We start from the raw sequence: 26,057 nt of genomic DNA on the forward strand, positions 1-26,057 counted from the left end.
TGGAGAAGGAATATCTAAAAAATCAAATTAACTTTTCAACAAGGGTAATATAGACTGTCTTTTCACTGATGTCACCACCTCCCTCCTTATAACATGATATTTCTTTACTTGTTTCTTTCCCTCTCTCTCATCACCACATACTTAAAATGAGCTGCCTTGTTTCCACTACACCACTGTGTCATGAGTTTAAACACTGCATGTGTACTAGAAGTTCTGCCGGTCTGTGCTTGGGGAATACAGTGAGCAAGTGTACAAATCCTTGAGTGCCAGTAGCTGGGATCACCCCAAGTGTGTCTGAATTAGGCTGCTGATAATTTAAACTTGGTTTAAAAAACAACTCTGTAGGAGCCGCTCACCTTAGCTTTCCACAGTGCTGGATTCATGTGTGTGTTGACGAGGAAGAAGACAATAAACAGGAGAACATCCTTCAGCCAGGGAGGAGCTATCCTGTGGTTTTTTTCTGTCTTGGGATCTGACAAACACAATTCCATCTGTCCAACAAAAACTTGTGTTACTGATTGCTGAGAGGTGTGGAATATCACGAGAGTCACTAGAGGTGACCAAAATAAATGGTGTTCTTTGTTACTCAAGGAAATGGGACTCTCGTGGACTCAGGATTGAGGGGCTGTCCTTTTTAGCACTGCTGTGGTTGGTGTGACATTCATTTCATAGTTCTGATGTTTACGAATTAGAAGCACAAGTTTGCATTCCACATAGTGTTTTCAAAAGCGCTCAGAAAGACTCAGCTTGTGTCGATATGTGTCCCTTTCAGACACTGTGAAGCATCTTCTGCCCTCCCTGGACACTGGCCTGGGCAGCTGGATTGTCATTATTGCTGAAGTGGTGTACACGGGAGCACAGACAGGGCAGTGCAGCCTCATGCACTGAGAACTCTGCTATGTTATGAATTATTGGTTCATACTGCATCTTTTGGAGATAATTCTCTGATTTCCCATTTAGCAAGGTTTCCAAGGCTTGATGATTTGCTTATGTGACCTTTGGAATGGTCTGGAAGTCACTCAGCTGTTGCAGTGCAGGGATGCTGGTGGCCAGCCATATGCAGACAGACCTGCAAAGGAATGTTACTGAGTAGCAGTACCTTCTTCTTCTAACCAAGTGGATCTAAAACTTTCAGTGTGACAGGGCAACTAGTGTCTCTCCTGCTGTGGTTATTTGGCACTTACTCCTTATTGCCCTTCTCTTAGTCATGACCCGAACATCACCCATACACTCAGCTCTCTTACTGGCTGCTGGAAAAAGCAGGGTTCATTTCCAGCTGCCCAGCATGGTACTGATAAAAGGTTGATGCACGTCTGAGAAGCCCTGGAGTACACTTGTCCTTGCCCCTTCCAGCCTGTGTGGCATTTAAAGCTTTGTGAAGTCCAGGATTGAAAAAGTAAAAAAAGGTGTTTGTCTCAGGATTTGTGTGCTCACCCCATGTGTCTGCACCCAGAATCTGCTCTGATTTGCCCAAGCACTGGCAATTGGCTCCTTTCCTGAGGCACCAGAGCATTCACTGCTGCTTGGAGATAATTCTCTGATTTCCCATTTAGCAAGGTTTCCATGCTCGCAGCCCATTAGACACTTGAAGTGCCATGAAGACCTACTGCCTCATTTTGCTTTGAGCATTATCCTTGTCATACAAAAATGTTACTGTGTGCTCTGAAATCCAGCCTGTCTGTACCCCACATCAGTGTGCAGTGAATGCCTTCCATCTGAGGTGCAAACAAAGTGCTGGGTATTTCAAGTGCTGCTGCACTATTACAACATATTCCTTTACAAGTTCATCAAAACCTCTGTCCTGGGCCTCCATGTATGTCAATAAGTGCAGACTGACCCTGAGTAGGTCCTTAACTCCCTGCAGGACAGTGCAGATTTCAAAGCAGTGTGTGGAGCAGGATTTTGCTGGGTAGCTGTGTATTTGCAGGTGAGCCCAGCCCCTGCCTGCCCAAGCCCTGCTCTGAGCAGCGTGCGAGTGCAGCTCCTGGCAGTAACCTATGGCTTGGGTACAACTGGGGCTGCTCTTCCAGTTTCCTGGGCTCACAGCAGCTACTGAGTGTGCCGAGAGCATCTCTGCAAGGCCTGAGCGCTGAGTCCAGCCCAGCCCAGGCCTGTCTGCTGGCTTTGCACACCATGTAAAGTCACACAGTGTCACAGCTCGCACAGCACATCCTGCCTGCTGGCTGCAGGGTCAGCCTGTGCCTGGACAGTAGGTCTGGGATGGCAGGGCAGCTTCTGAACGTGAGGATGATGGGTGAGTTTACCCCTGTGGTGGTCTCACTCAGATCGGGTTATTGGTATTCTTGTTCTTTCTCTGTGTTTCTTCCACATTAGTTCACATGACAATACTGGTTCCTCTCTGATATTTGGAGACTGTTAAAAATGGGAGGAAGGGAGCATGATCCAGAGCTTTCAGACAGCTTTGTGAAAAGGGTAGATTGTGTTATACTTTGGGGGTGATGTATAGCCCAGATAAGATTTTTCACCAAGGACCATTACATCTCAAGTTGACTTTTTAATTGATTTAGCTCCTCTGATCTGTATGTTGCCAGACATGAACCACTAGCCTTTGGATGGAGTCCAGAGTGTAATGGAAAGTTCACTGAAACCCCATCAGCTCTTGTTAAACCTGAGCAAATTCCAGCCCAGCACATTTCTTGTGAATAATTAAACACAGTTAAGCAGGTGATGGATTTGAACCTCTAGCTCTAGTGTTCATCTATATTTCAATGAGGAAGGGACTCATGAAATTGATGAGCGTTTTGGTGGTGGGATTTGGGGTGATTTTTTGCCTCTTCTGATGGATAACTGCACCTGAAAACTCAGGGTAGGTGTTTTGGTAGGTCCTATTTATCACCAGCATGAGCTGTTCTATGTTGCACTCAGCTCTCATCAGTTACTGCTTTTCAGTAATAAATTTTCCAGCGTTTACTTGTCCTTTCCCCATTTTTTGGTAACATTTGGATTTGTTATCCTTTACTTTGATATCACTTTCTGTCAGTACAACTGCCATACTCACAGTGAGAGTGTAGTGCTATGGCAACGATGTATTATCTGCAGTCTTGCCAATGAGTAAGATGTGGTGCAGAAATTAGTTCACTTATCAAAATCTGATGTGCAGAACTGAGCAAAGAACCTGGCAGTCCAGAACCTCCTGCTATTTTCACAAGACCTGCTGTTCTATTTCACATTGGTTATGACTCTCACATAAATTCTCTCCTGACTGTTTCCAGTGATGCCTTGTTAAACCTACAGATGTCTCAGCACCTTGGAAAATATTTTTAGATGTACAATAATGTTCATGCTCCCTTTGATAGTGAGAAAAAATGGAAAATGAGCAATTTTTTTTCTTCTGTTACTATTCCAGAAAGGTACTTTTGTGTAATTTCAGGGTAGGCAAAAGCATATAAATAGAAAAATCTCACCCAGACTGGGAGATGTGAGAAATGTGGTAGATTAACACTGCTAAAGACTAAGAGAGCTCTGCCCTTCTCTGCTCTGTGGTGCAGACTGGGCCTTGCACAGCCTTCAGGATGTGTCTTGCACCTTCTCTGTCCCACATAACAAACTGATGATCTTTAAGACACAGTGTTTACATCCAATTCCAAATCCTTCTACAACGTGGGTGTTCAGAATCAGTCAGTTGATAGCCCTTCATTTATCTTCCAGCTGGTGCAGTGCCGGTTGAGGAGGACTTTTACCTCTGTGGACCTGTCCCTCCTCTGGTGTGTCCTCTCTGCCATCCTGACTGTTGTGCCTTACAGGGTAGAGCAGCTTTTGGGCAGCCCAGGATGTTGAGTCCAGCTCCCAGGGTTGGTGTTAGAAATGCTAAATCTTTGGTCGGATGATGAGAAATTGTTTATATGGATTTTACAGTGCAAACATAACACTTAACAGCCAGGGTTTGGCTAGAAACTCTTGGAGAGGAATCAGGGACAGGCTTCTCCAGTCTTTGGTCATTGTTTGAAAGTTTCCAGTGAAATTAGTACTCGTTCTTAGGCAAATTATGTTTGCTTGTTGACCCCTCTTATCTAATTAGTCCCTACTTCACTGAACTGCTCCTGCTCGCGTGCACTGAATCAGCTATTCCACATTACTCTTTTACCACTGCAATGGTGGCAGAAGTGCTTTGGAGTTAAGAGATGCTTTCCTTTCTGTGTTACAACCCTGCGCCTTGTGATTTGTGGAGATATAAATCATTTTGTTATGCATCAGCCATCTGTTTGAGGCTGAGGGGAAGGATGTGTGGTAATCTCAGATCGAGTATTAGGTGCAGCTGAGCAGCCAGTTAGGCAATCCTTGAGGGTCTTCTTATTAGATGTGGAGAAGTGTCCAAAGCTTGGATGCCCATTTGTTGTGGTTCCCACATCTCTGTGCACTGCACAAGCAGCTTCAAGAACGGGCAGGGTTGTAGCCTCCTGCTCCGTGTCCTGCTCCCTGTCTCTGGCCTCCAGACATGAGCTGACATGTGCTTGTGGTGCTCCAGGCAGGTTTGGTGTTGCCTTACCTTCCAGGCAGGCTGTAAAGTGAACCGCCAGCCTTGTTTGCTGGGTACATCACAGACCCATCCTCACAGCACGGCCCAGCAGCAGGAGCCTCACCCCTGCCCCGTTCAGGGGAGGCTGGTGGGTGCCTGGAGCTGCCTTCAGGGACACAAACACCACAGCCACCAGCTCTGACAGAGATGCTTTAAGACTTCCAAACCCTCTGCCCTGCAGTGGGGAAGGTGGTCTGACAGGGGGTTGGTCTCATTTGCAGAATTTGTGACTGGGGTGGCTGGGGGGAGTGGGTGGCTTTTGGTGGCTCTATGAGCCAGTGTCAGAGTTCTTGAAATCCCAGGCTCCATTCTCTGTGGCCTACTGTCTCTCTAACCACGTTTTAATGAAAAATACCAAATCTTAATTTAGGGCAGGATTCAAGAAAAATGTCTTGTTCAATTACTTAATTATAGGTGAACTATAATTGTAAGATACAAACATGTCTTGCTACAAAGCACCAGGCAAAAAAGCAGAAAGGATTATTTGTTGTTTAATTTAGCAGAGGAAGGCAGCTGATCATGCTAAGTCTATCTGACACCTAGCAAGTTGTGTGATCCTATTTGTTAATCTTTTTAACTTTCTGTTTTATTAGGATAGGGTTTCAAGAGCAAATAGGATAAATGAGATTAAATCTGTCGCCCTGAATTACTCTCCACTGAGTTATGAACAAAATCACTCTGTGTCAGAGAAGTATAATTATGAGGGAAATGCTGCCTGTGTAATTGTGTGCTTTGTTTGGAAAAATTCGAAATCCGTAATTATCCCCAGTGTGCCATGGTGGCGTGTGCTGGCTCTGAATCTCTACAGTAAACAAAGCCAAGGAGAGTTTCTCTTTAGAGCAGTTCTTGATGCAGTATGGCTGGTACCTGCAACAGTAGCAACATTACCCTTCAGGTCTTCTGGTTCAAGTGAGGGATCCAAATTAACTTGGAATAGGACACACATTGTACAAGTCCTTTCTCTCAGAGAAAAATCTGGTGGTGCTCCATTAGGGTCCTAGCTATATGGTTCCACTGTGAGATGAGTTGAAGACTCAAAACTGTAGCCTCTTGAAATTTGGGGTTCACCAGCCAAAGAAAGCTGAAAATCCTATGTGCTGTTTGTCTGGATTCTCAACAACTTCTGTTAGGAAAATGAAAAGTTCAGCTGTGTTTGTTCCTATATAATAGGCATAATTGCTGCTGGAAGTTGACCTTCTGGAGAGAAAATATGCACAAAGTAAAAAGAAAATCACTACAGGTCCTGCTTCAGCACTTCTGCAGCTTTCTTCTTGAGGCAGAGGGGCGGAAGCCAGGCTTTTACATGATGGATTAGTGATAAAACAACCTGCTAGGCTCAGATTAGAATTTCTGTTATTTTGCCAAAAATTACATGTGCATTAGTGGAGAGGGGCAGGGAGGCTGCATCCTTTTGGTGAATCCTATTGGAAACTTTATTTTCTTTTTCAGACCTTTTTACAGTTATGAGCCAGGACTTGATCTCCACATCTGTTTTTATTGGCCAGTCTAGTTTACAAATGAGGCCCCTTTTGTCCCATCTAATTTTATGTAATCTGTGATGCTGCATAACAATTCTGGGAAGAAGAAATGGAAGGATTGTGAACTGACCTTGTGGCTAGCATGTACAATGACTCACTCTATCCTTTATTTCAACTTCCGTGAAGTCTTTTCAGATACACTGTATACCCATTAAATGAGCCGTGCAGTTTATCTTATGGCTAAAATTCTTCCTAATATTTTGATATATTTGTTGGGAACATGACAAAATAAATCACAAATGAGAATGTTAAAAAATGCTTACATTAATCATCTGAGACAGTCTCTCTCATTATAATCTTGTTCAGAGTAACTAGTTATCTTTAAGAAAGGGTTTCCTGTCCCTTGATTTGCCAACCTACGTGACTTTACTGCCAAGGACATCTCTCTTCCATGCTTGACAAGCAATGGGTAACTTCATAATCTTTCTCTGTGTAGGCAGTTTCTTCATGGGAAGAAATTAAGTCAGTCATGCCCATTACTGAATCTAATTTTACTATAATTTAGAGAGAAGAACTCTTCCCTGAGAAGAATTGATTTTATAACCGCTTACTTCAGGATTTATTTTGCTTTCCTCCAAAGGATGTGGCAGAAACTGTTGTTAGTGACAGGCCTGCAGCTTGCTTGGCAAGGTCACTGCAACAGCACCTTTCCTGGCAAGTGAGAAACTTGTGCCTTGCTTTGATTTTCAGTCATCAGCAGCTGCTCTGAGGCAAACTAAGGCAGCAAGTCAGAATGACCTCGCTACTTGTTGAAATTCCACCTTTTGGGAAACACAAGGTTCTTAGGGTAGGTACCTCATGGAGTCGAGCTGTCTTTGGCTGATTTTTTTTTTCCTTTTTCCTTAGTCAGCCTGGAGGTTTGGCCCTGGCCACAGACGTGTCTTGCTCATGGCTTTACAGTTCATTCATCCTGGGTAGGCACTTGTCCATCTTTTCTTCACTCCTAGCCAGGCTGAGTGAAGCACATACAAGGAAAGGTCGTTTTCAAAGCAGTTTGCAGCAGTGCAGTGGTAAAAACCCAGCTGTGAAGAGGTGGGGAGTGCAAAACAATCTCTTTCTGCCTGCCCACAAGGAAACAGGAGAAGAAAATGTGGTGACTTTCTAACACTGGCCACGAGAGCACATTTGACAGTGTCCCTTCAAGGTCAATAACGCCATTCTCAGCTGTTCAAAACAGCCTATTGGTAGCAAACCCAGTGCAAGTTTGTGGAAGAGGGCTGCTTGCTTCTTGTTGTTGTTGTTTTCTCCTTTATTGCACAGGCTTCAACCTGGCAGACAAACAGATCCAAATGTAGATGTAGCGCAGGCAAAATACCAGAATACATGGGCCAGTGTATGATTTATGCTAATGGCAGCAGGTGTTGCTGAATGCCTGCCTGCTCAGCAGCCTTGGAAGAGTCCTTGGCTGTCAAGACATGTGGAAATCTAAGGAGCAACTCAGTGAGGGGTCTGTTTTTCAATTACATACTTTGACCCATATTCTTCCTTGTTTATATTTGCAAGTATCATGAGATTGATCAGATTTTTCTCCACAGTGCCCCTGTAACACCAAACCTCCTCCTGCAGACAGGAGAAATACATTTGGTGTGGTGTTCAGAGGTTGTGAATGGCTGAGTGAATGCACACTGCTTTTTATTTGGTGAAGCTGCCTGTAAGGCAGGCTCTTTTCTGCCTCATCATGCCCTTCTCTGCTGGTGGGAAGTGTTCTTTGCAGCTTGAACAGTTTTCCTGTAATTAACAGGCATTTGCCCGTCCTCTTTCCAAAGTCTCCTACTCGTTCTCCTTTACCCTTTATCTTCAGTTCCTCTCAGTTACACTTACTGGGTAAGCAACAAATCTTTCTGGTGCTTCTGAACATTGTTCACATGGCATATGCCATCCACTTTCATTTTGATATTGCATTTTCATGTTCTGCTGACACCTGCAGAGCCCATGCTTGGTCTGACAAAACTTGCCCCCAAGGAGAGGTTTTGTAGTGCTGGTTCTGAGTGTTGAAAGCTTAGTGAGAAGCAAATGTGATTCTCTTTGCCCCTGCTTTGGGGATCAATGGTTTGAATCCTATTGTGCTTTACACCAGGGAAAATTGAAAGTAACCCCAGCTGCAACAAGGCTGTAGAGAAGGTGACAGAAATGCAACAATGGGATGAAGCTTTTACACAGGGTAGTAAAATGCCAGGTTGCAGATAAGGCAATAGGGCGGCAAAGCCCTGTGAGCCCTGTGAACAATCTGTGCTTTCTGTGCTCTGGAACAAAGCAGCTTTACAGAGGGTGTGCAGTGATCACTGAAACTGGCTCTGTGGAAATTTCTGTTACATTGCAAATTCAGCCTCGCTGCATGGCTGTGTGTTGGGGGGGGGGGGAGGGCAGAGTACTTCTGTGTGATGGTGGTGAGTGGGAAGAAACTATATGTTACAGCTGAAACAGCCCTTACCCATAACTTTTCTTCTCCACAGGTGCCCCTGGTTGACAAAAGCCATCTCCCCAGCCATCCCAGTGTACAATGGACTCGTTTTCTTGTTTGTACTGGCAAACTTCAGCATGGCAACTTTCATGGACCCTGGAGTTTTCCCACGAGGTAACAGAAATGGGACTGTTGCAGGGGTTGGAGGGAGCTTTGAAAATCCAAGCCAAAGGAGGTGCCAGGTATCCAAACACACAAGTTGCTGAGTAATCTTGTAGACTTTAATAATTTATTTACCGTACTTGACTGTCACTAGGGGTGAGATGGCAGTGAAATGCTGGGTACCCTCCAGCTCCCTTCTGAGCTCCTGGGTGTCCTTGCACTTGCTCAGACTGGCACTCGAGGGCACAGGGTTGTGTAGAATGGTTCTCCTTGGACAGCTCTCCCGAGTGATGTGATTTTGATTGCTATCCCCTGTGTCATGCTGGCACACTGGATTTAAGTCACTGTCTTCACAATAGGTAGCAGAGCGTGGCAGAGGGGAGAGGCTAAACTTTCTGAAACATTTCATCAAAGCAGTCCTTCCAGAATACCTTAAAAGAAATGCAGAAGCATTGAACACTAGAACAGATAATGATTAAGGCTTGCCTTAGAGTGTCTAAAAATGTATACATTTAGAAAGATATTCCTGCTTAAATTAGTACTGATTCACAGCTGATTAAATAGGATAGAGATCACTCAGCTTTTGTAACGGGAACCACAGTGCAGCTATCTCTTTTAACACATCCTAATGAGAGAATTATCACCTCATTTTATCTGTCTTCCAATAATTATTCACATGCAGTTTGCAGCAGAGACTGCTCTAGGCAGTCTGTCTAAACCAATGGATCTGTGCTGTCTGCAAGCTGTGCTTCTTCACCTCTGTTCACCAAATTCAGTGTCTATTTTTAATTGCTACCTGACAAGAACAAGGTACCAGTCCTGCAGGCTGCCCTGAATAGCAAGGCCAGGTTTCTCCAGGTAGTAGGGTCTGATAATGAGCATCTCTCTGCCATTCCTCTCAGCAGATGCTTCTGAACCCCTGATTAAGTGTTGCAGTACTCCAGCTAAGGAAATTATTGTGTGTAAAGGCAAACTAAGAGAGAGGGAAGATTCAGGCACTTGTGTAAGATCAACGGATACAGTGTATAGGTGCTTAAAGCTACAAATGCTAGTAACTTTCAAATGAATTTAGGCAGATGGAGTTTTAAGGAGTTTCCTGGACTTGTTAATTTCTTTATCTCAGCAAAGATAACAGTGGTTAATTAAACATTAAACATTCTCAGTCTGAGAAATCAGTGTGTTTGTGCAGGGCAGTTCCCTCACAGCAGAGCTGGACATCACCAGGCCCCAGGAGTGATCAGTGCTGAGTGTTTTGTCAGTTTATACCTTCCTTTGGGCTTCTCTAACTTCCTTTTCCAAACAAGTTCTTCATTTTGGACCTTGCATTTAAGGAAGAAACACACGGGGAGATCAAATAGAAACTTTCTCATCTCCTTCCCTCCCGTCCCATCTCCCTTTACACAAGGGAGTCAGGAGCAAAGCAGGAAGAGGAGGAGTTCCTAATGTTCACCCCTCTACTGTCTCTCACTTCATTTGTGGCCTTGGCCTTGCATCTCTCTGCTGTGCCTGTGTTTTGTCAGGGAGATGCTGGGAGCAAGGGGAGAGAAAAGACATGGCATTCGTCCTGGGAGAAGGTAATGGAGTAGGAGTTTAGATGTGTGAAGGAATCAAACTGATAAGGGAAAAGATGGAAAAGACTATAAATACCAGTGCTGGGAGGAAAGAGGAGCAGATGTTATTTCAGATCACAAGTGTGCATGTGAAAAAAAAGCTTATCACCACCCCACGCCGCCCGCAGAGCTGCCAGCGCAAAGTTCAGGAAATTGTAGGAGTGACTTAAAATGAATACACAGTCACTCTATTTGCTTTCTGCTGTTGAAATTAGGTTTAGTCTTCTTGGTTTTCAAGCTTCTTAGCACATTTCTGATAGTCAGGAATTTACTTCAAAACCAATAAGCAGTACTAAAGCTGAGGCTCTAATGAAAGCACACAATTCCTGTAAGGAAGCTACCAAAAATCTGTTAGAAAAATATGAGGCTTGGCCGCTCCCTGTCAGTGGATCAGTGTGTGAGAATCTGCGTAGTAAGATACATTCCTTTGTCAATGTATTCTTCTGCTCAGGTCACTGGAAACTGGAAATAAACACATTTCCAGCTATATGATACGAGCTTACAGGTCTAGCAGATGTAACTGCAACAATGATAGAACTTGGGCTGCAGAAACCCAGCTTGTTGAAGAGAGGCTTACTCAAACTCCCAGATCTGTTACTCATTTTAAAAAATATTTTTAAAAATTTGTTGGCTCTCTGAATCTTCCTGGTGTGAATCAGGATTGGCTCTGTGTGAGTAAATTTCTGGTAATACACCAGAATTACACATTTTGGTAATACACCAGAATGAATGAGTAGGAAAGGAAGTATTAAGTAACTGAAATTGGGGCTGCCTTGAAAAATCTGATTTACAGTCTAGACTGAGATATTTTTTTTTGCTGGCTAATTATACCAACTAGAATTGGCTTTCAGTATTTTTGATGTGAATCTGTTTTATACAAACTCTGTGTTTGAATTCTGCAAAAGGAACATGTTTAAATGCATGTAGGTATAAATAATGTACAGACTTTTTGTCAGCACAGTCAGATTTTTTATAAGAGCTTAAATGGTTTGACTGTTCCAGTGTCTTGTTTTCATCTGCCCACATGTATTACACAGCTTGGGCAGGTTTGTAATGGTATTGGAGAACGTACAGACTGTATTTATAGAAGTGCCTAAGGGATTTAGAGTCTGGCTTTCTCTGAAAGTCCCACTGACTAGTTATGAAGGAAAATTATAGGGAATGGTGCCAGTGCAGCACTCTGCTTCCACGCACAAACGTTAATCCAGAGAATACTCTTGCAGATAAATACGGTAGCTGAGCCAGATCCCAAGCTCATCTAAGTGAAGGGAGAAATTCCCTCTGAAGTCAATGGAAATTGGATCACAATAACACATCTAGAGAAGATTTAATATAGAACTGCATGACAGTAATTGATGCTCCGCTGGGACAACATTATCAAATTCCACCTAATTTGGAGCCAGTCAACCAATGCCAGCTGCACTGTAATGTTTAACCAGGTGTTAAATAGATGTGAACTTCTTAGATTTTCTGTCAGGAGGAAACAAATAAAGATCACAGGAATCTAGAATAGTATTTTTTCTTCCCAGTATATATTTGTCTGTTATGGACTGGGGTTTTATTTTGTGCATTTATTTTTAAATGGACTCTCCTTAAACAGGGCAGAGGTGATAAAGCATCTGTCCTCTGCATCGTTCCCAGTAAGGGGACTGTGCAGTGTCCCTGTGTGCCAGGTACTGACAGGATTAGCTTTCTCCTCGCCCTCTGCTATCTCCACTAACTCTCAGCTTTGCGTTGAGCAGCGGACGAAGACGAGGATAAGGACGACGACTTCCGCGCGCCGCTGTACAAGAACGTGGAGATCAAAGGAATCCAAGTACGGATGAAGTGGTGCGCCACCTGCCACTTCTACCGCCCGCCCCGCTGCTCCCACTGCAGCGTCTGTGACAACTGCGTGGAGGTAACCCTGCTCTGCCTCAGGGGCTCGGGGCTCTGCTCGGGGTTGGGCTCACACCTGCTTTTGGAAGCACCTGCTTGGGTTGCCCCAGTGTTCCGGTCCTTGAAAGTTCACAGCTCGTTGCACTCCCCCGAGCAATACCATTTGCAGCGCAGCCCTCAGTTATGTGCGTTACAAATGCCGCACAATGCTTTTGTCAGCCCTGTCGCCAGCAATAATTAAACACTGATAATGCTTCTTCCTTGGAGTAGCTAAGGGATTGTGAATGTAAAAAAGGGGTGAACGGGAGAGTTGATGCAGAGTTCAAGAGAGCAAGAAATTCAGGGTGAACCATTTTAACTTGTCATGTGTGATCTTAAGGCTCGTCATTTAATTTGGAGCAAACTGGTGCCTACATTAGTGGACAAGCAGAGAAGCCACAAAGGTGTATGAGTTCAGGAGAACCAAAGTCCGAGTTCAGCAAATGGTTCTCCAGTCAATGGAAGGAGCCCATGTTTGTTTCAACAGCCCAGCTCAGAGCATGAGCTCATTCATATTTCTAATGTTGATTGCTCTGAATTAAGGGACTTCCTTGATTCTTGATAGCCTTAGGGTCTTGGTGAGTCACACAGGATTTTTAAAAAATAACTCCTAAACAGTAAGATGTGCTTTTGGGCTGTAAGCATCCCCCAGACATGTAGGTACAGAGCACTGTATTCTCAGCAGTGTATTGCCAGGGGACTTTTTATTGCTGAGCTAAAAAATTCTACTTCTAAAGGATCATTTCTGCTGCAAGGTCTATTTTTTTTTTCAATAGAAAGATGAAATCTTTAATACGTCTAAAATATATTCAGCTGTGCCATTAAAATGAAAGGAATTACTAATCAGAAGGGGAAAAAATACCAGAGTCAGCTGGAATGCTGTATACACTACCATTGTCCTAATCCTCTTTGCCATAAGCAAGGGAATAGTCCCAAAGAAAGCAGCACAGTTACAAGTGAGAGAAAGGCTGCCTGGATTTATCTTGTGTCAGTCATTTTCTCCTTCAGGGCAATATATATCTAAGTTATAATTATCTGGAAGCGATGCTGTGCCTAGTAACCATTGATAAATAGGACAAGGCTGTCCTGTTTTGGAAGGCTTTAGAAGGATGTGGGATTTCAGAAGCCTGAGAGTGAGGAGCTGCCAAGGTCCCTGGGTAGAGGGGAGTAGCCACAGCTATTTGTAAGTTGTGACACACAATTTGTTTAGACTGCTGTGAATTTTTGGATAGAACTGGATTTTTTGGTAGAAACACAGAATCGTACATTCCTAGTTTTAAAACATAAATGTTTTCACTAATTCTAGATTCCAAGCATTGTTTAGATGATGGTAAGTTCTCAGTTGTCCCATGGAGTTTCTTTCTTCCACCTTCCCCAGTGGCTCAGCATAAAAATTCATTTTCAGGAAATGAAGTTTTCTCAGAAAGAGATTGCTCAAAACTCACTGGTATACTTGTACACTTGAAGTTTCATGCTGATGTAAGGCCTCCATGGGAGTCAGTTCTGCAGCAGAAATGAAAATGGGAGGGAATACAAAAGGAACCTGCATAAAATAGAAGAAGGCAAGGTGACTCTGGCTAGCCCTCCACAATTCTACTGATAGTCAGGTCAGTTGAATGTTCCCTACTATTCTGGTGCACAAGTAAGGAGCTCTGCTTGTAATTAAATTATTACTGCTGTGGAGGAATGTAGGCAAAAAGTATTTATGACTTCTGAATCAATAAATCATGGCCTTAAGCATGTTTTATTGATTTTTGTGATGCTTATTTCCCACTCACCTGTCATATTCTAGAAGAGCTTTGAGACAGTAACAGGAGTGACTCTGCTGGCTTTCCGTGTAGGATCCGCTCAGGGTTGTAGTTCACATTTTCACCTTCAATCTAGAATATACAATAAAAATTATTGTCCCAAATACAAAACTTTTTAACCAATTTGATAAAAATGAATAAACAGCAAGAGCAGACAACGCTTGCAGAAATAAAACCAATTAAAACTTAAAGCATGCTGTTACCAGAGGGACCCAAAAATGAACCTGTGACAAAAGCAGTGAGATTTTTGTTTTCTTAATTGAAATGTTTGCAGTGACTACTTAGATAGTTTCATAATCCATAGGTATTTTGGGCTGCATACAGCCCCATTTGCATAACAGACAAATGTGATGTCAGCATTTCAGATATAGACTGAAATGATCTTAATATTTAAGTTGCCCCTGTCGTTTTCTAATGTGCTTTGAAAAAGCTCTAATCCATTTTTTTGTATTTTGTAAATTTTCGGTAAATGCGTTGTGCAAAACTTAGAAATACAAACCCCCCTGTGTCATCATTGAGCAGTGCTTAAAAATAGCATTGCCACAAAGCAAAGGATAAACAGTTCATTTGTCAGTGCAATGAATGTGTAATATCTGCTCTGAAGGAACACAGAGGTAAGAAGGGTTTATTTCTTGCACCTGATCTTGTCTTCACGTCAAGAATAATCCCACTGGAGACAGTGGATTTACATGCTTGCAAACCTGTGGAAGGGCACTTGGAGGGTGTCTGTGGTTTGCCCTCATTATTAAATGTCCTGTTAAAAGGGATCTGACTTTGTGAGGGACTTTGGACTTGTGACCGACACAAATAGTTAGGTTTGGATTCATAAATGAATGAACCTGTGCAGAACTTTGCCTGTGTCTGATCCAGCTGTTGCTTTTCTTTGTGACCTGCTTGGTAAAAAGGTACTTTTGTGATGTCCATTGTTCAAAGTGGACCCATTTCAGTATAAATACCAAAATGTGGGACAGGGAATTGTGCAGCACTATTGCATCTTCAAACCATTCTAGGTTATATTCACTTCATTGTAATTGACTCATGCTAAGGATGATAAAAAATTAGGGCTTCTGCTGCTAGCAGATAAATAGCCTGTCCTTTATTTTTAATATATCCTCTCTTCAAACCCTATAAACACTCAAGTACCTCTCCATTGATGGATAGAGAAACAACTTGGTCCTAAAAAGTCTTATAAAAGACAGTCAAGCATTTTGTAAAGCTGCAGAACTAGTCTGATGTAATTTTACATGACAGTGGTTCAGATTCATCTCTAAGGCAATGTATTTTCTTTCACTGTTTGGATATTTTTCCCTATCTCTCCCTTTCTTTACAAGGATTTTGACCATCACTGCCCATGGGTCAACAATTGCATAGGACGGAGGAACTACCGCTATTTTTTTCTCTTCTTGCTGTCCTTAAGTACGCACATGGTTGGAGTGTTCACCTTTGGGCTCATCTTCGTACTAAACCACATGGAAAAGCTGGGAGCAGCTCATACTACCATTACGTATCCTTCCTTTTGGTCTTTCCAGACTCAAGGTGACTGAGGAAAATGTGCAAGAATGAATCTGAATATTTGTCCTCCGGGAGCTGGCGGAGCCTCTCCTGATCCCCCACTCCTCTCCTGCTGTAAATGCTCAGTGTAGGTTTTCCTCTGCTCCCGTCGTGCCTGTGTGAACATGGATTGCTCCAGAAACTGTAGCTGACCCTTTGTCTTTCTCAATCTTTGTCTTGACAACCCACCAGAAAGATGAGCTGCCTCCCTGAATTTTACTTACAACCAGGTGTAGCTCTCAACTTCTGTTTGCTGTGTTTAAAACTCTGTTGCTGTATTTTGGAGCAGAGTGTGCACTGGAAGTAGCCCCTGGTTGCTGGTGTAACACATGAACTGCTGGCTCTGAGGGGTGATGCTGCTCATGACAGATCAGTGCGGAACATCCTTTACAATGTAGAAAGGTAGAGGCAGAATCACTGAGTTCACATTACCTTTCAACCAGCTCAAGGGTGAGGACCCAGACTAGGAGCAGATGGACTTAACTTTGAGATGAAATTTAGTTAGACCTTACTAAAGGTGAGGGACACTCTACTCTGCACTCATGAGACCCGCACCTAGAGTGCTGCACCAACGTCAGAAGTTGGAGCTGCTGGAACAAGTCTAGAGGAGGCCACGGAGATGCTCAGAGAGCTTGAGTCCCTCTGATCTGGAGACAGGCTGGGAGAGTTGGTGTTGTACAGCCTGGAGAAGAGAAAGCTCTAGGGAGACCTTAGAGCCCTTTCCAGTGCCTGAAGGGGCTCCAGGGGAGCTGGAGAGGGACTTTGGACAGGGGTCTGGAGTGAAAGGATGAGGGGGAACAGCTTCAAACTGAAAGAGGGCAGGTTTAGATGAGGTACTAGCATGAAATTGTTCACTGTGAGGCCCTGGCACAGGTTGCTCTGTGGCTGCCCCATCCCTGGAAGTGTCCAAGGCCAGGTTGGACAGGGCTTGGAGCAACCTGGTCTAGTGAAAGGTGTCCTGTCCACAACAGGGGAGTTGGAACTAGGTGATCTTTAAGGTTCCTTCTGTCCCAGACTATTCTATGACACTGTGACGCTTCCCTATTTTTTTTTTCTCCTGTTCTTCTCCCTGTCTTTCACAGACTGTTTTTCCCTTCACTCATCCCAGTTTCTTTAACTCTTGGATACAGAATGGCTGTCATGTGTGTGGCTGGGTTATTCTTTATCCCAGTCATTGGTCTCACTGGCTTCCATATTGTTCTAGTGGCCCGAGGGCGCACAACGAATGAACAGGTAAGAAGCAATCCTTTCTCCGTGTTTGTGGCTAAGGTGTTGAGGTGGGAAGGAAAGTCAGCAGGTCAGCTTGGGTAAAGCAAAAGATGGTCCAAATCTTACCTCTACCAAATGTCTTATTGAAGCTTTCGGGGAGATCTAGGAAGATTGCCTATGTTTTATTTTCAGATTTTTTTTTTTCTTTTTAATACACTGGTGGCAAAGGTTTCCCTTTTTTAGTCACAGAGCATCACCCCAGGTTTATTTATTATTTAAAGTCTACGCATGACCTTTTAATAGGTTTTATGAGCATCAACCCCAGAAATTCAAACTTTGGTAAGACTGAACAATCGATGAGATTGAGTGAAAGAAAGAAAGGAAAAGATTAAATCATTTGCCCTGTCTCCTGGCATTTTGACCTCCCCCAGCAAGCCCACACTGCCCATAACAGGGTCTGAGTCAGCTCTTTGTCTCCCTCTGTGTCTCTCTCTTTTTCTCACGCACACAGAGTGCTGTCGGACCCAACTAGATTTGCTTCTCCAAACCAAGTGCCAACATGACACCTTGTGCCAAAAAGCCTGTAAAACTTCAGTTCCCCTGCAGTTACTCAGATGTCCCTGATCCACGGTCCCTGTGGTTGATGCACACCTGCATTCCTGTGCCCATTAGTGGCTTGGTGTGGGTGATAGAGATCAATGTGGTGGGATCAGGAACAAGCCCCTGCCACCCCAAGGGACAGTTTGTAGGTGTGGCACTGGTCTCAGCCCTCATCTCAAGGCTCATGAGCTCTGTGTATTCCAGTGCTTTACCCTTGCACAGCTCCAGCTCCAGAGTGCCTCTCACATCTGGGCTTTTTTCACATTCTCCCCCACCATACTTCTTTTCTCCTGTGGTTTGGGTGCTTTTCAGATGGCTTTTTGCTGTCCTTGCACCCATGGGTGCTGTTGGCTCCCACTGAGCTGTTTTGGCTGTCCTGGGGACTGATGGCTCCATGCTGTGGAGCTGTCTGACTCCTGGGCAGGCTGCGAGCGTTGAAAACATCTGTCTGAGGCCAGGCCTTCATAAACTGAGATGACATTGTCTTCATCCCACAAGAGACAATAAAAACTCTTATCCAGAAGAGTGTGGGAGGTTTACATAAGCGAGGAATCTGAAGTCATCCTGAACTGTTGCCTAACATGGCCTTTGAACAAAGCAAGCTTCCATAGCTGTCGTCTTCAAATGCTTTTCTCTGTCCTGCTCAGAATTGTCTGCTCTTCATTTTAAAATTGATTTTGGCCAAGTAATAGGTTTGAAAGTGCTAACAATAGTAGCATGAAACACAGGGCATTTTGGTCTCATAGCCCAAATTGTGGTTTGCCTTAGGCTTGTCTTTGTGCAGTGATATAAACTTTCCATGAAAAATTTAGACTGAAGAAGAAGGAAAAATTTAACTCTAAAAAAATGTAAAATTTAACTTCATGTCTTTCTGGCTGCACTAGAATTTAGAAAGGTTGAGAATTTTTCTGTGATTGAAATAACTGTTGGAAAATGTATCCTAGCTTGGTTTGGTTTCCTGAGCTACCAAACCACTTGAGATTGAATTCATCTTTCCATGCTCTTTTGAAAATATAATCTGGTCTTAATTTCTGCTTAGTCATACGTAGCAGTTATCTGTAACTGGAGGATGGATGTTCCCAGCCCTGAGGTCCTTTCAGAGGAACCATATCTAAGTAATTAGAGCAGCAAACCAGGAGAGATGGATATGAGATCTGCCCCTGGCTTTGCCACTGTTCTGAAACATTCTCTTTTCTCCTGCAGTCTCAGTGTTGATTCTCTTTTCTCACACTGGTAGTTATCTGCTGTCAGCTTTCCAGTTGCAATATGCTCAACTTATCTTGTCCTCTTTTCCCAGTACATTTTATAGGCCAGTGGTACAGCTGTTTTTAGGTTTTTACCGTAAATTTTTGGTATTTATTCATTCTGGAGTTTGTAAGTTCTGAGCATTCATAGTAGGCAGACTGTGATTGAGAAGTGCATAGTGGCTGGGTTTAGATGTTTCTGAACTTCTGAATGCCTCTGAACTTCTTTTATAGAATCAAAATAACCCATAACCCAACATCTGCTCATATTCTGGTATTTTTAGTTCCTGAATAGAGTAAATAAATACCCTTCCTTCTTAGACTGCTTTCTACCAGTGGATTTCAAACTACTTTAGAAAGCAAACTGATATAATTAGTACTATAATCTGTGAGTTGGAGAAATTTCTATTTTCATACTGTGTTTGAGAAAATGGGCACAGAGATATGAAATGCTTTGCCAGCATCTGGCACAAGTCAGTGTAAGCCTAGGATTGAATGCAGATGTGCCAAATGTCCCAGGCCTGTGCTTTCATCAAAAGGTTGTTCTTCCAAATCTCAGAACTTCCAGCCTCTCTCTCAGCCTCTTAAAGAGCATTATGTTATATCAATAAGGCCACCATAATGTATTGCAGAATCATTGAATTATTTATGTTATTTTATGTGCAAGTTACTAAAGTATTTCTGGTACTCTGTAAACTTGTTGCTAGATCAGAACTATGAGCTGATTAAAATGCTTTACTTGCAAACAACAACAGTAATGCTTTTAATGGCAACCACTATTAATCTCCCTGCCTTTATTGGTATTTATCCCCATATGGTGACTTTCGAGTATCTGCCTGTAGAGTACAAACTCTTTATAATGCTTATGAAGCCTTGAATGGATCCCGCCAGTCTAATGAGGCTTGGCTTTTATTAAACATGCTCATTTACAAGCAAACATTGTAATCACCAGGGAGTTCCTGGCACCCTCTCACATAAGGCAGTGGTTTGTACTGATTGCTGCCCAGGATGGGATCTGAGAGAGAGGAAACATTGCTCTCATCCAGCATTTGGGAACGTTGATTCGACATTGCTGTTGGTTTGGAGGGCACTTGCCAAGGCAGAGGAGGGGAAGTGACAGGAATGAAAGAGATCAAAACAGGATGTCTGGCTGGGAGCAGACACAAATCCAATGCAGGAGTAGCATGGAGAGGTGAACACATCACTTCAAAACCCGGTCACATTCAGCAGTGTCCTTTTGGGAAGGATCTTGAGTTGAGTGCCTCCTAGCTGGAATTAGCTGACAGAAGTGATGTGTTAGAGCTGGAGAGGAAAAGTGCAGCATTCAAAGAAAAACGATCTGTTTGGGAAGGACAGAAGGGTCAGACTTGTTCTTGGCTTTCTGAGGCTTGGATGATGACTTTTATATAACCAGAGCACTATCCTGAACATGTTTCCAGGTGACAGGGAAATTCCGTGGGGGAGTGAACCCTTTTACCCGAGGATGCTGTGGAAATGTGGAACATGTGCTCTGCAGCCCCTTGGCTCCCAGGTAAGAGAAATGCTCAGCTGGGAATGAGGGAGCAAGAGTAGTTGTTGGAACAGGGGAAGAAAATGTGCTTGGCTGGGCTCACAAGCCAAGGATCATTGATGGAATAAGAAGAAAGCAAAGCAAAACAGTCCTGAAGGCAGAGCTCGGTGAGAGCTGCTTCCCTGTTGCACGGCTGTAACCTGTAATTCACCACCCTTATGCCAGAAATATTTTTTTTTTTGAATGAGTTTGTCAAATTATGTCGAGCTCATACCCTTGTCTTCACAAGCTTGTTTATCCAGTGGATTTCAGTAACAAGGTCAATATCCATATGTTATCATATGGCCCACACAACTTCTTACACTGTACAGGCAATGTCCAGCCTGCTGGAGAAAAGGAAGGAAGCTAAAATCAGCCTTTCTTCTTAAGACTTAAATCTAATTTAAGGCTGCTGTGGTTTTCAATCTCACTGGCACTTTCATTATCATAAAACAGATTATCAATGAGGTCTACATCACAGAACTTGAGATTTTATTTATGGCTTTCTATTTTTGGGGAAATGGATTTATCGTTTCACATTTTGAAATCAGGATCTTAATGCAGTAGATCAGATGGACTATAAATAATTCTAGGCGCTGAGCTGTCCAGCCTGCAAACATGTTCATAATCTTACTGCAGGACTTATTTGAGCCTTTTTGGGGTGTAGAACAATTCCAGACCCTGACACTCTTACCTGCCTTTTTTCCCCCTTTGTTATAAAACAAATAAGTCCTAAAGGACTGTTACATGTGTTAAAGACACTGGAGTAGCTGCTTCTCAAACTTTCCAAAATGTGAAAATCAGGGTCAAGGTGGATGAGAAGAGCCAGGTATTAAATGTTGTGAGACATTTCTGTTGAGAGAGGGGTTGTGAGTACCATCACCATGGCTGTTCACAGAGTTATAACAAGCAGAACATTGGTGTTTTGTGAAGACCTGTTCAGATTGTCCTATATGAAGGTCACTGAGCCATCACTACTAGAATTTCCTGTTCACTACATAAACAGAGAAAGCTGGTGTGTGTATTGATAGTTAGGCATTGTACAGCCGTTGGCCAATTGCACTTAGAGAATTCTGTTCCACTGGAGAGAATATAGATATCTAAAGTCAGCCATTTCCTCTTAGATTTTTTGCTTCCTATAGACTTGTCAGTCTCTTTTACCTCATTTTATCTGAACACTAAACATGCTTACAGAAACAAGTCACCATGTGGTAAGTTAGAACTGGCAGCACATCATCTTCTCCATGGTAACTCCGCATGTGCTGGGTCTTGTTCCTCCAGTCACTGACTCCCACCACAGGGCAGCTGTTTCATGTTAACTGGGATGATCTAGTCAGTCACTTCTGTTGGTGGTGAGCCTCTCTTGCTCTCTTCATGCTCTTGTCCATTAGTGCTTCAAAAATTGCTGATTTTTAAATGCATCCTTCCTTTCACTCACTAATTTTTTTTTCTGCTTAATTATTACATACATTGAAATAAACGGAGGTTCTTACCTAGATTCTGACACATTCTTAAATGATAACCTGGAAGTGGGAAGATTTTTAAGCCCTGTTCTTAGGTTGCTGTTTATTTTAATGATGACTGTTGCGCAATTAATCAGGTATGTGGTCGAGCCCAAGAAAAAGCAAGCTGTGAGTGTGAAGCCTCCTTTCCTGAGACCAGATTTGTCTGAGCGACAGATCACGGTGAAGATTAGTGACAACGGCATCCAAGCCAACCTCAACCGGAGCAAGGTGAGGAAATCTCCAAGCTCTGCTTTTGAAGGGCACAGATTGAGCTTTATCAAGCCTGGGAATGAGTCTGTCATTGACAAATCTCTTTGAGATGATGCAGAAACTAGAGTTTGAGTCCTTCTTATATACTTCATCCTCTGTAATGCAGATTCAGTAACAGGCAGCTCTAGAATGGAGACCCTCTGGGCTTCTTTTGGAAGAGTTGGCTGTTCTTTGCAGTAGTTGTTTTCTGTCCCAAGAGCTGTCACCTCTTGGTGTTCAAATTAATTTTAATGAACCCTTGTACCACCAGACCAGGGCAGCTGTTCTACTTCAAAGAATGTTCTGAGCTTCCAGGCTGCAGGAAGGCTTGTGGTCCAGGGCAAGGAATGTTGACTCAGAAGCTGAATTCTCTCCTCTCCTCTTCTCTTTTCAGTTTCTCCTGGCATGAATAATAGAGAAGGATTTGTTTAGTCTTACAAAAAGTGGTGGATTCATAGGAAGCCAACTTGCGAGATTTTTGTGGATAGTTACTTCCTACACTCTTTGGATAGTGAGAGCTACCAGGAAAGTTGCTGAAAAATGCTAGAAAGCACTATTGTCTTCTACCACATATTAATTGGCATGATGATTATAGTACTTAGCATGCCAAGTAGACCAGGACAGTGCATTTAAAATTCTACTGGCTGATTACGACAATGCTAATTTTACATGTGACGGTCCTTGCCCTCAGTGGATGCTAAACCCTGTTTGTTGTTATAGGTGGAGATAGTTCTGGTTCTCTGGTACATCCAGCATGCTGCCACGTGCTGTTATTTAACCAAGTTGCATGTAATGATTGATTTTTTTGATCATTTTCAGTCTAAAATCAGCCTGGAAGGTCTGGAGGATAAAAGTATGGATGTACAGCCACCTCTCCCACCCAAAGGAGATCCAAGCAAGTACTCTGAGCTAAAAGGGCAGCTGGGCACCACTGAAGGTATAGTTGCATGATCAGTGTTTTATTTTTATTAGTAAGAAACTATTTTTGCTTCTTTAAAAGGTTTCTTCTATTCTTTCAAAACATGGGATCTGGGTGAAGGCTTTTTTTCTGTTTAATGGATTTCCAGACCAGGAGAATTAACAGCAGGAAAGGAAGAAAAAAAGCTAGCTTGAAGTGGTTCATTTAAACCTAGGTTGAATATTTTGTGTCAGTTTTGCAGAGTTTGTAAACTGTTTTAAACTCCTTCTTAAATCAATTTTTAAATGAAAAATGTCAATGGAATCTAAGGAATCAGAAATATTAGCATGAAATTCTTAGGCATTGCAAACTGAATTATTTCATTTGTAAGAATGTGAACTTTATGCTTTGATACTATTTTAAAAAACTTTTTTTTTTTTCTTTTCAGACAGAACTAGTAGCTGAATTCAACCCAAATATTTAGTGTTTCAAATTAGGCAAAATTTCTACTCACCAAAGCATGTCATCCCACTCACTATATTGTGCCTTGTTTCTTCTTCTCTGTAGATGGCTGATCTGGCAGCAATGTGCTGTTACTGCCATGGGGACCCCACTGATTTTGGTGGAATGCTACACAAAAGTAGCATCATTTTAGTAGTTTTTTTCTCTCCAGAACAGATCCATTTGCAGAGGATGGATGGCAAGGAATTATGGCTGACAGCTTTCTGTCCACACACATTTTAATAGAAAATACTTGGGTTTTTTTTTTTCTTTTGCAGAAGGTGGCCTCTCACCCAAACTTATCAGCCCTCCCACTCCTGCCATGTACAAGTACCGACCAGCTTTCAGCAACAATCCCAAAGTCCACTACCACGCCACGGCCGAGCAGGTGAGTGAGCCCGGGAGTTTCTGCTCCCAGCTACTGCCAGGCAGTGTGGAGCTGAGGACGAATTCACTGCAGGGCTCTAGTCAATGTCAGAGTGTAAAAGTAAAAAACAGCACTTGGCACTGTTGTGTGACAGTGTATTATTTTCACTGTGCTCCTTATGGAAACATGTCTGATTTCACAGCTTCCCCCTGCTGACATGTCTGTCCCGCTGCTCCGGTGTCTCGGCCTGATCCTGGGATGCTGAGAAGTGTCACCTCCCATTGGCTTCTCCTGGCAGAGGTGCCACCTCGCATTCCCTTCAGAGGGAGCTGGGCATGCTGAGTTCTTCTCTGGATCAGACCCTTTAGCCAAGACTCAGTGTACTTACTGATTCCTTAAGATGTTAGCTTGCAAAATAGAAAGAACTCTTAAAGCATCGCAAGAGATATTTTAGTGAAAATTAGCAGAAGACTCCTCATGTTTGACCTTCCTTAGAACCTGTTCAGTGCATTTGGGTTATATGAGAAAAAACACCTTCCTAACACTTGGCATCATTTTCACCTACCAAGAAAACTGAGGTCCAAACAATTAGAAAAATTTTCTGTGGAATTTTGACAGTTTTCTCTTTTGCTTAGAAGTTATGAACCTTTTTTTTGTGGATTTATTGCAAATATTCCTTAGCCCCCAGGACCTGAGAACAGCATTTGGAAAATCACTGGTCTAACTTGTACATTTGCAATATGTATCCGAGTCTTCACACACCAGTGGAGACACCCTTAAAAAGCACATACCACACACGGTGCAGTTTTCTCAAAATTAATTTCATCAGGTCCTTCAGTGTCACCCCTGGAATAACAAGAAGGGGGTGATAGGAAGGAGTATTATAAAAGAAGTAAGGAACGAAAAATATGGTAGATAAAAATAATTGACTGCAGCAACACTGTAATAAGACAGAGTGTTCCTTAAATGGTGAGGAAAGCTTTTTGTGCATCCTTCTCATTTTGAAAAGAAAGATGGTGATAGATAGTGGAATTCCAGCTATGGTCAAGTTTAAGTTTTAGTCTTGCTGCAGTAATGGTAAATCTTACTCTCTGGATTTGTCCACATAATGAAGGAATAAGTGGCTTATGAAAGGGAACACAAGAACAACAGTGTGTTCACTGTATCCAAAAAGTTTAATATCCTATCATTTTCATTTTATTGCAGGAAAAATGGCTTGACATCCAGTTCAAAATATTCTATTTACAGGCATCGTCTAGCAATTTTGAGCTGTGGAAGCCACAGCATTCTGAGTCATAATGCCAAAAGTCAGGGAGCCAAGGAAGGCAGGCTTGTTGTGTTCATTCAGTGCACAGCCAGAGATGCAATATAGATACAGGGCAGGTTCTGAGTAGGCCAGGGCACTGGGCAGCGGTGTGAGATGATAACAGGGAGCAGCACCTTCACTCTGAGAGTTGCTGTTTCAATCCTAACCCAAAACAGTGCTCTTGCTGTCACTGACTGATGTGCAAGCTCTGGGGACTTGTTCAGTTTTATAGTAGTCACAACCCTGTAGTAGTCAGCTGGGAGTATCATAAAATGGGATTCACGTGGTGACCTGATAGGAGGGCATGGATTTGTCTGCCAAGCCTAAGTAGGAGATACAGAGGGAAAGAGACTGGGCTGTGTGAGGAATGCCATGATGTCTGTTCTGTATCAGTTCCTCAGCCTGTCAATGCAATTCTGCTTTTGAGCAGTGAAAGCTGCTAGGAAAGAGGCATTGGGACACAAGGATAAGTAGCACAAATACACTTACGAGCTTCGTCATCGCTCTCATCCTCCTTTACAGGCTGCCACTTGGTCTCCTTTTTCCAGAGAAGGCCAAATTTAGCACCGTGCTCTAGAAGAGAGTGAGCTGTTTTGCATATTTCTCTATCTTCTAGCTGAAAGGAAAAGCTTTTTTAAAAAATCCACAATAAACCAGGGGTTTGTCATTCAGTTTTTTCTTTCAGTAGTTTTTCCTTTAAAAGAAATTAAAGAACAAGCTGTGTCAACTGCATTTCTGATTAAAAATGTGACTGATAATAATTCTTTGTTTGCAGAGCCAGTGTAGCCAATTTATTCTGCATTATGACAAACTCTTCCTTAAAAATAACAGTGAAGACTATTTGCTTAGCACTGAATGGCATTTTAAGTGAACACAACTCTGAGCAATTTTCACAGAGTAAAACAAAGTGAAGTCCTGTCTGTTTTTAGGGCACATAAATAAATTATGGCCTTTGCTTCCTTTTCTGATGTGGCCACTTTCTCCTACACAGGCAACATAAAAGAGAAATTAGCTTCATTTTGTTGTCTAAATGGTGGGAGGGAGCCTCTCTGCTTTAACTAAGGTTTGGTGCCTAATTTTGAAGACCTATGGCCAGAAATTCAGA

The 26,057-nt window shown here is 42.8% G+C and overlaps 1 protein-coding gene across 2 annotated transcripts in view; it reads left to right on the forward strand.

Annotated features, from left to right (window-relative positions):
- The window catches only part of ZDHHC8 (zinc finger DHHC-type palmitoyltransferase 8), a 109,472-nt gene that overhangs the window by 76,177 nt on the left and 7,238 nt on the right, over window positions 1-26,057 (forward strand). For both annotated transcript variants that reach the window (XR_010723427.1, XM_066200128.1), the window contains exons 2-9: window positions 8,529-8,650; window positions 11,991-12,148; window positions 15,305-15,477; window positions 16,655-16,757; window positions 20,017-20,108; window positions 21,727-21,859; window positions 22,700-22,817; window positions 23,558-23,667. Coding sequence is in view for 1 of the 2 variants with exons in the window: in XM_066200128.1 (XP_066056225.1) it covers window positions 8,529-8,650; window positions 11,991-12,148; window positions 15,305-15,477; window positions 16,655-16,757; window positions 20,017-20,108; window positions 21,727-21,859; window positions 22,700-22,817; window positions 23,558-23,667 (1,009 nt within the window). In the remaining variant the exon portion in view is untranslated. The remainder of the gene's footprint in view (window positions 1-8,528; window positions 8,651-11,990; window positions 12,149-15,304; window positions 15,478-16,654; window positions 16,758-20,016; window positions 20,109-21,726; window positions 21,860-22,699; window positions 22,818-23,557; window positions 23,668-26,057) is intronic.

Source organism: Chamaea fasciata, unplaced genomic scaffold (genome assembly GCF_029207755.1).
Source record: "Chamaea fasciata isolate MVZ Bird 193981 ecotype frontalis unplaced genomic scaffold, bChaFas1.0.hap1 SCAF_18, whole genome shotgun sequence".
Lineage (NCBI taxonomy): Eukaryota > Metazoa > Chordata > Aves > Passeriformes > Sylviidae > Chamaea > Chamaea fasciata.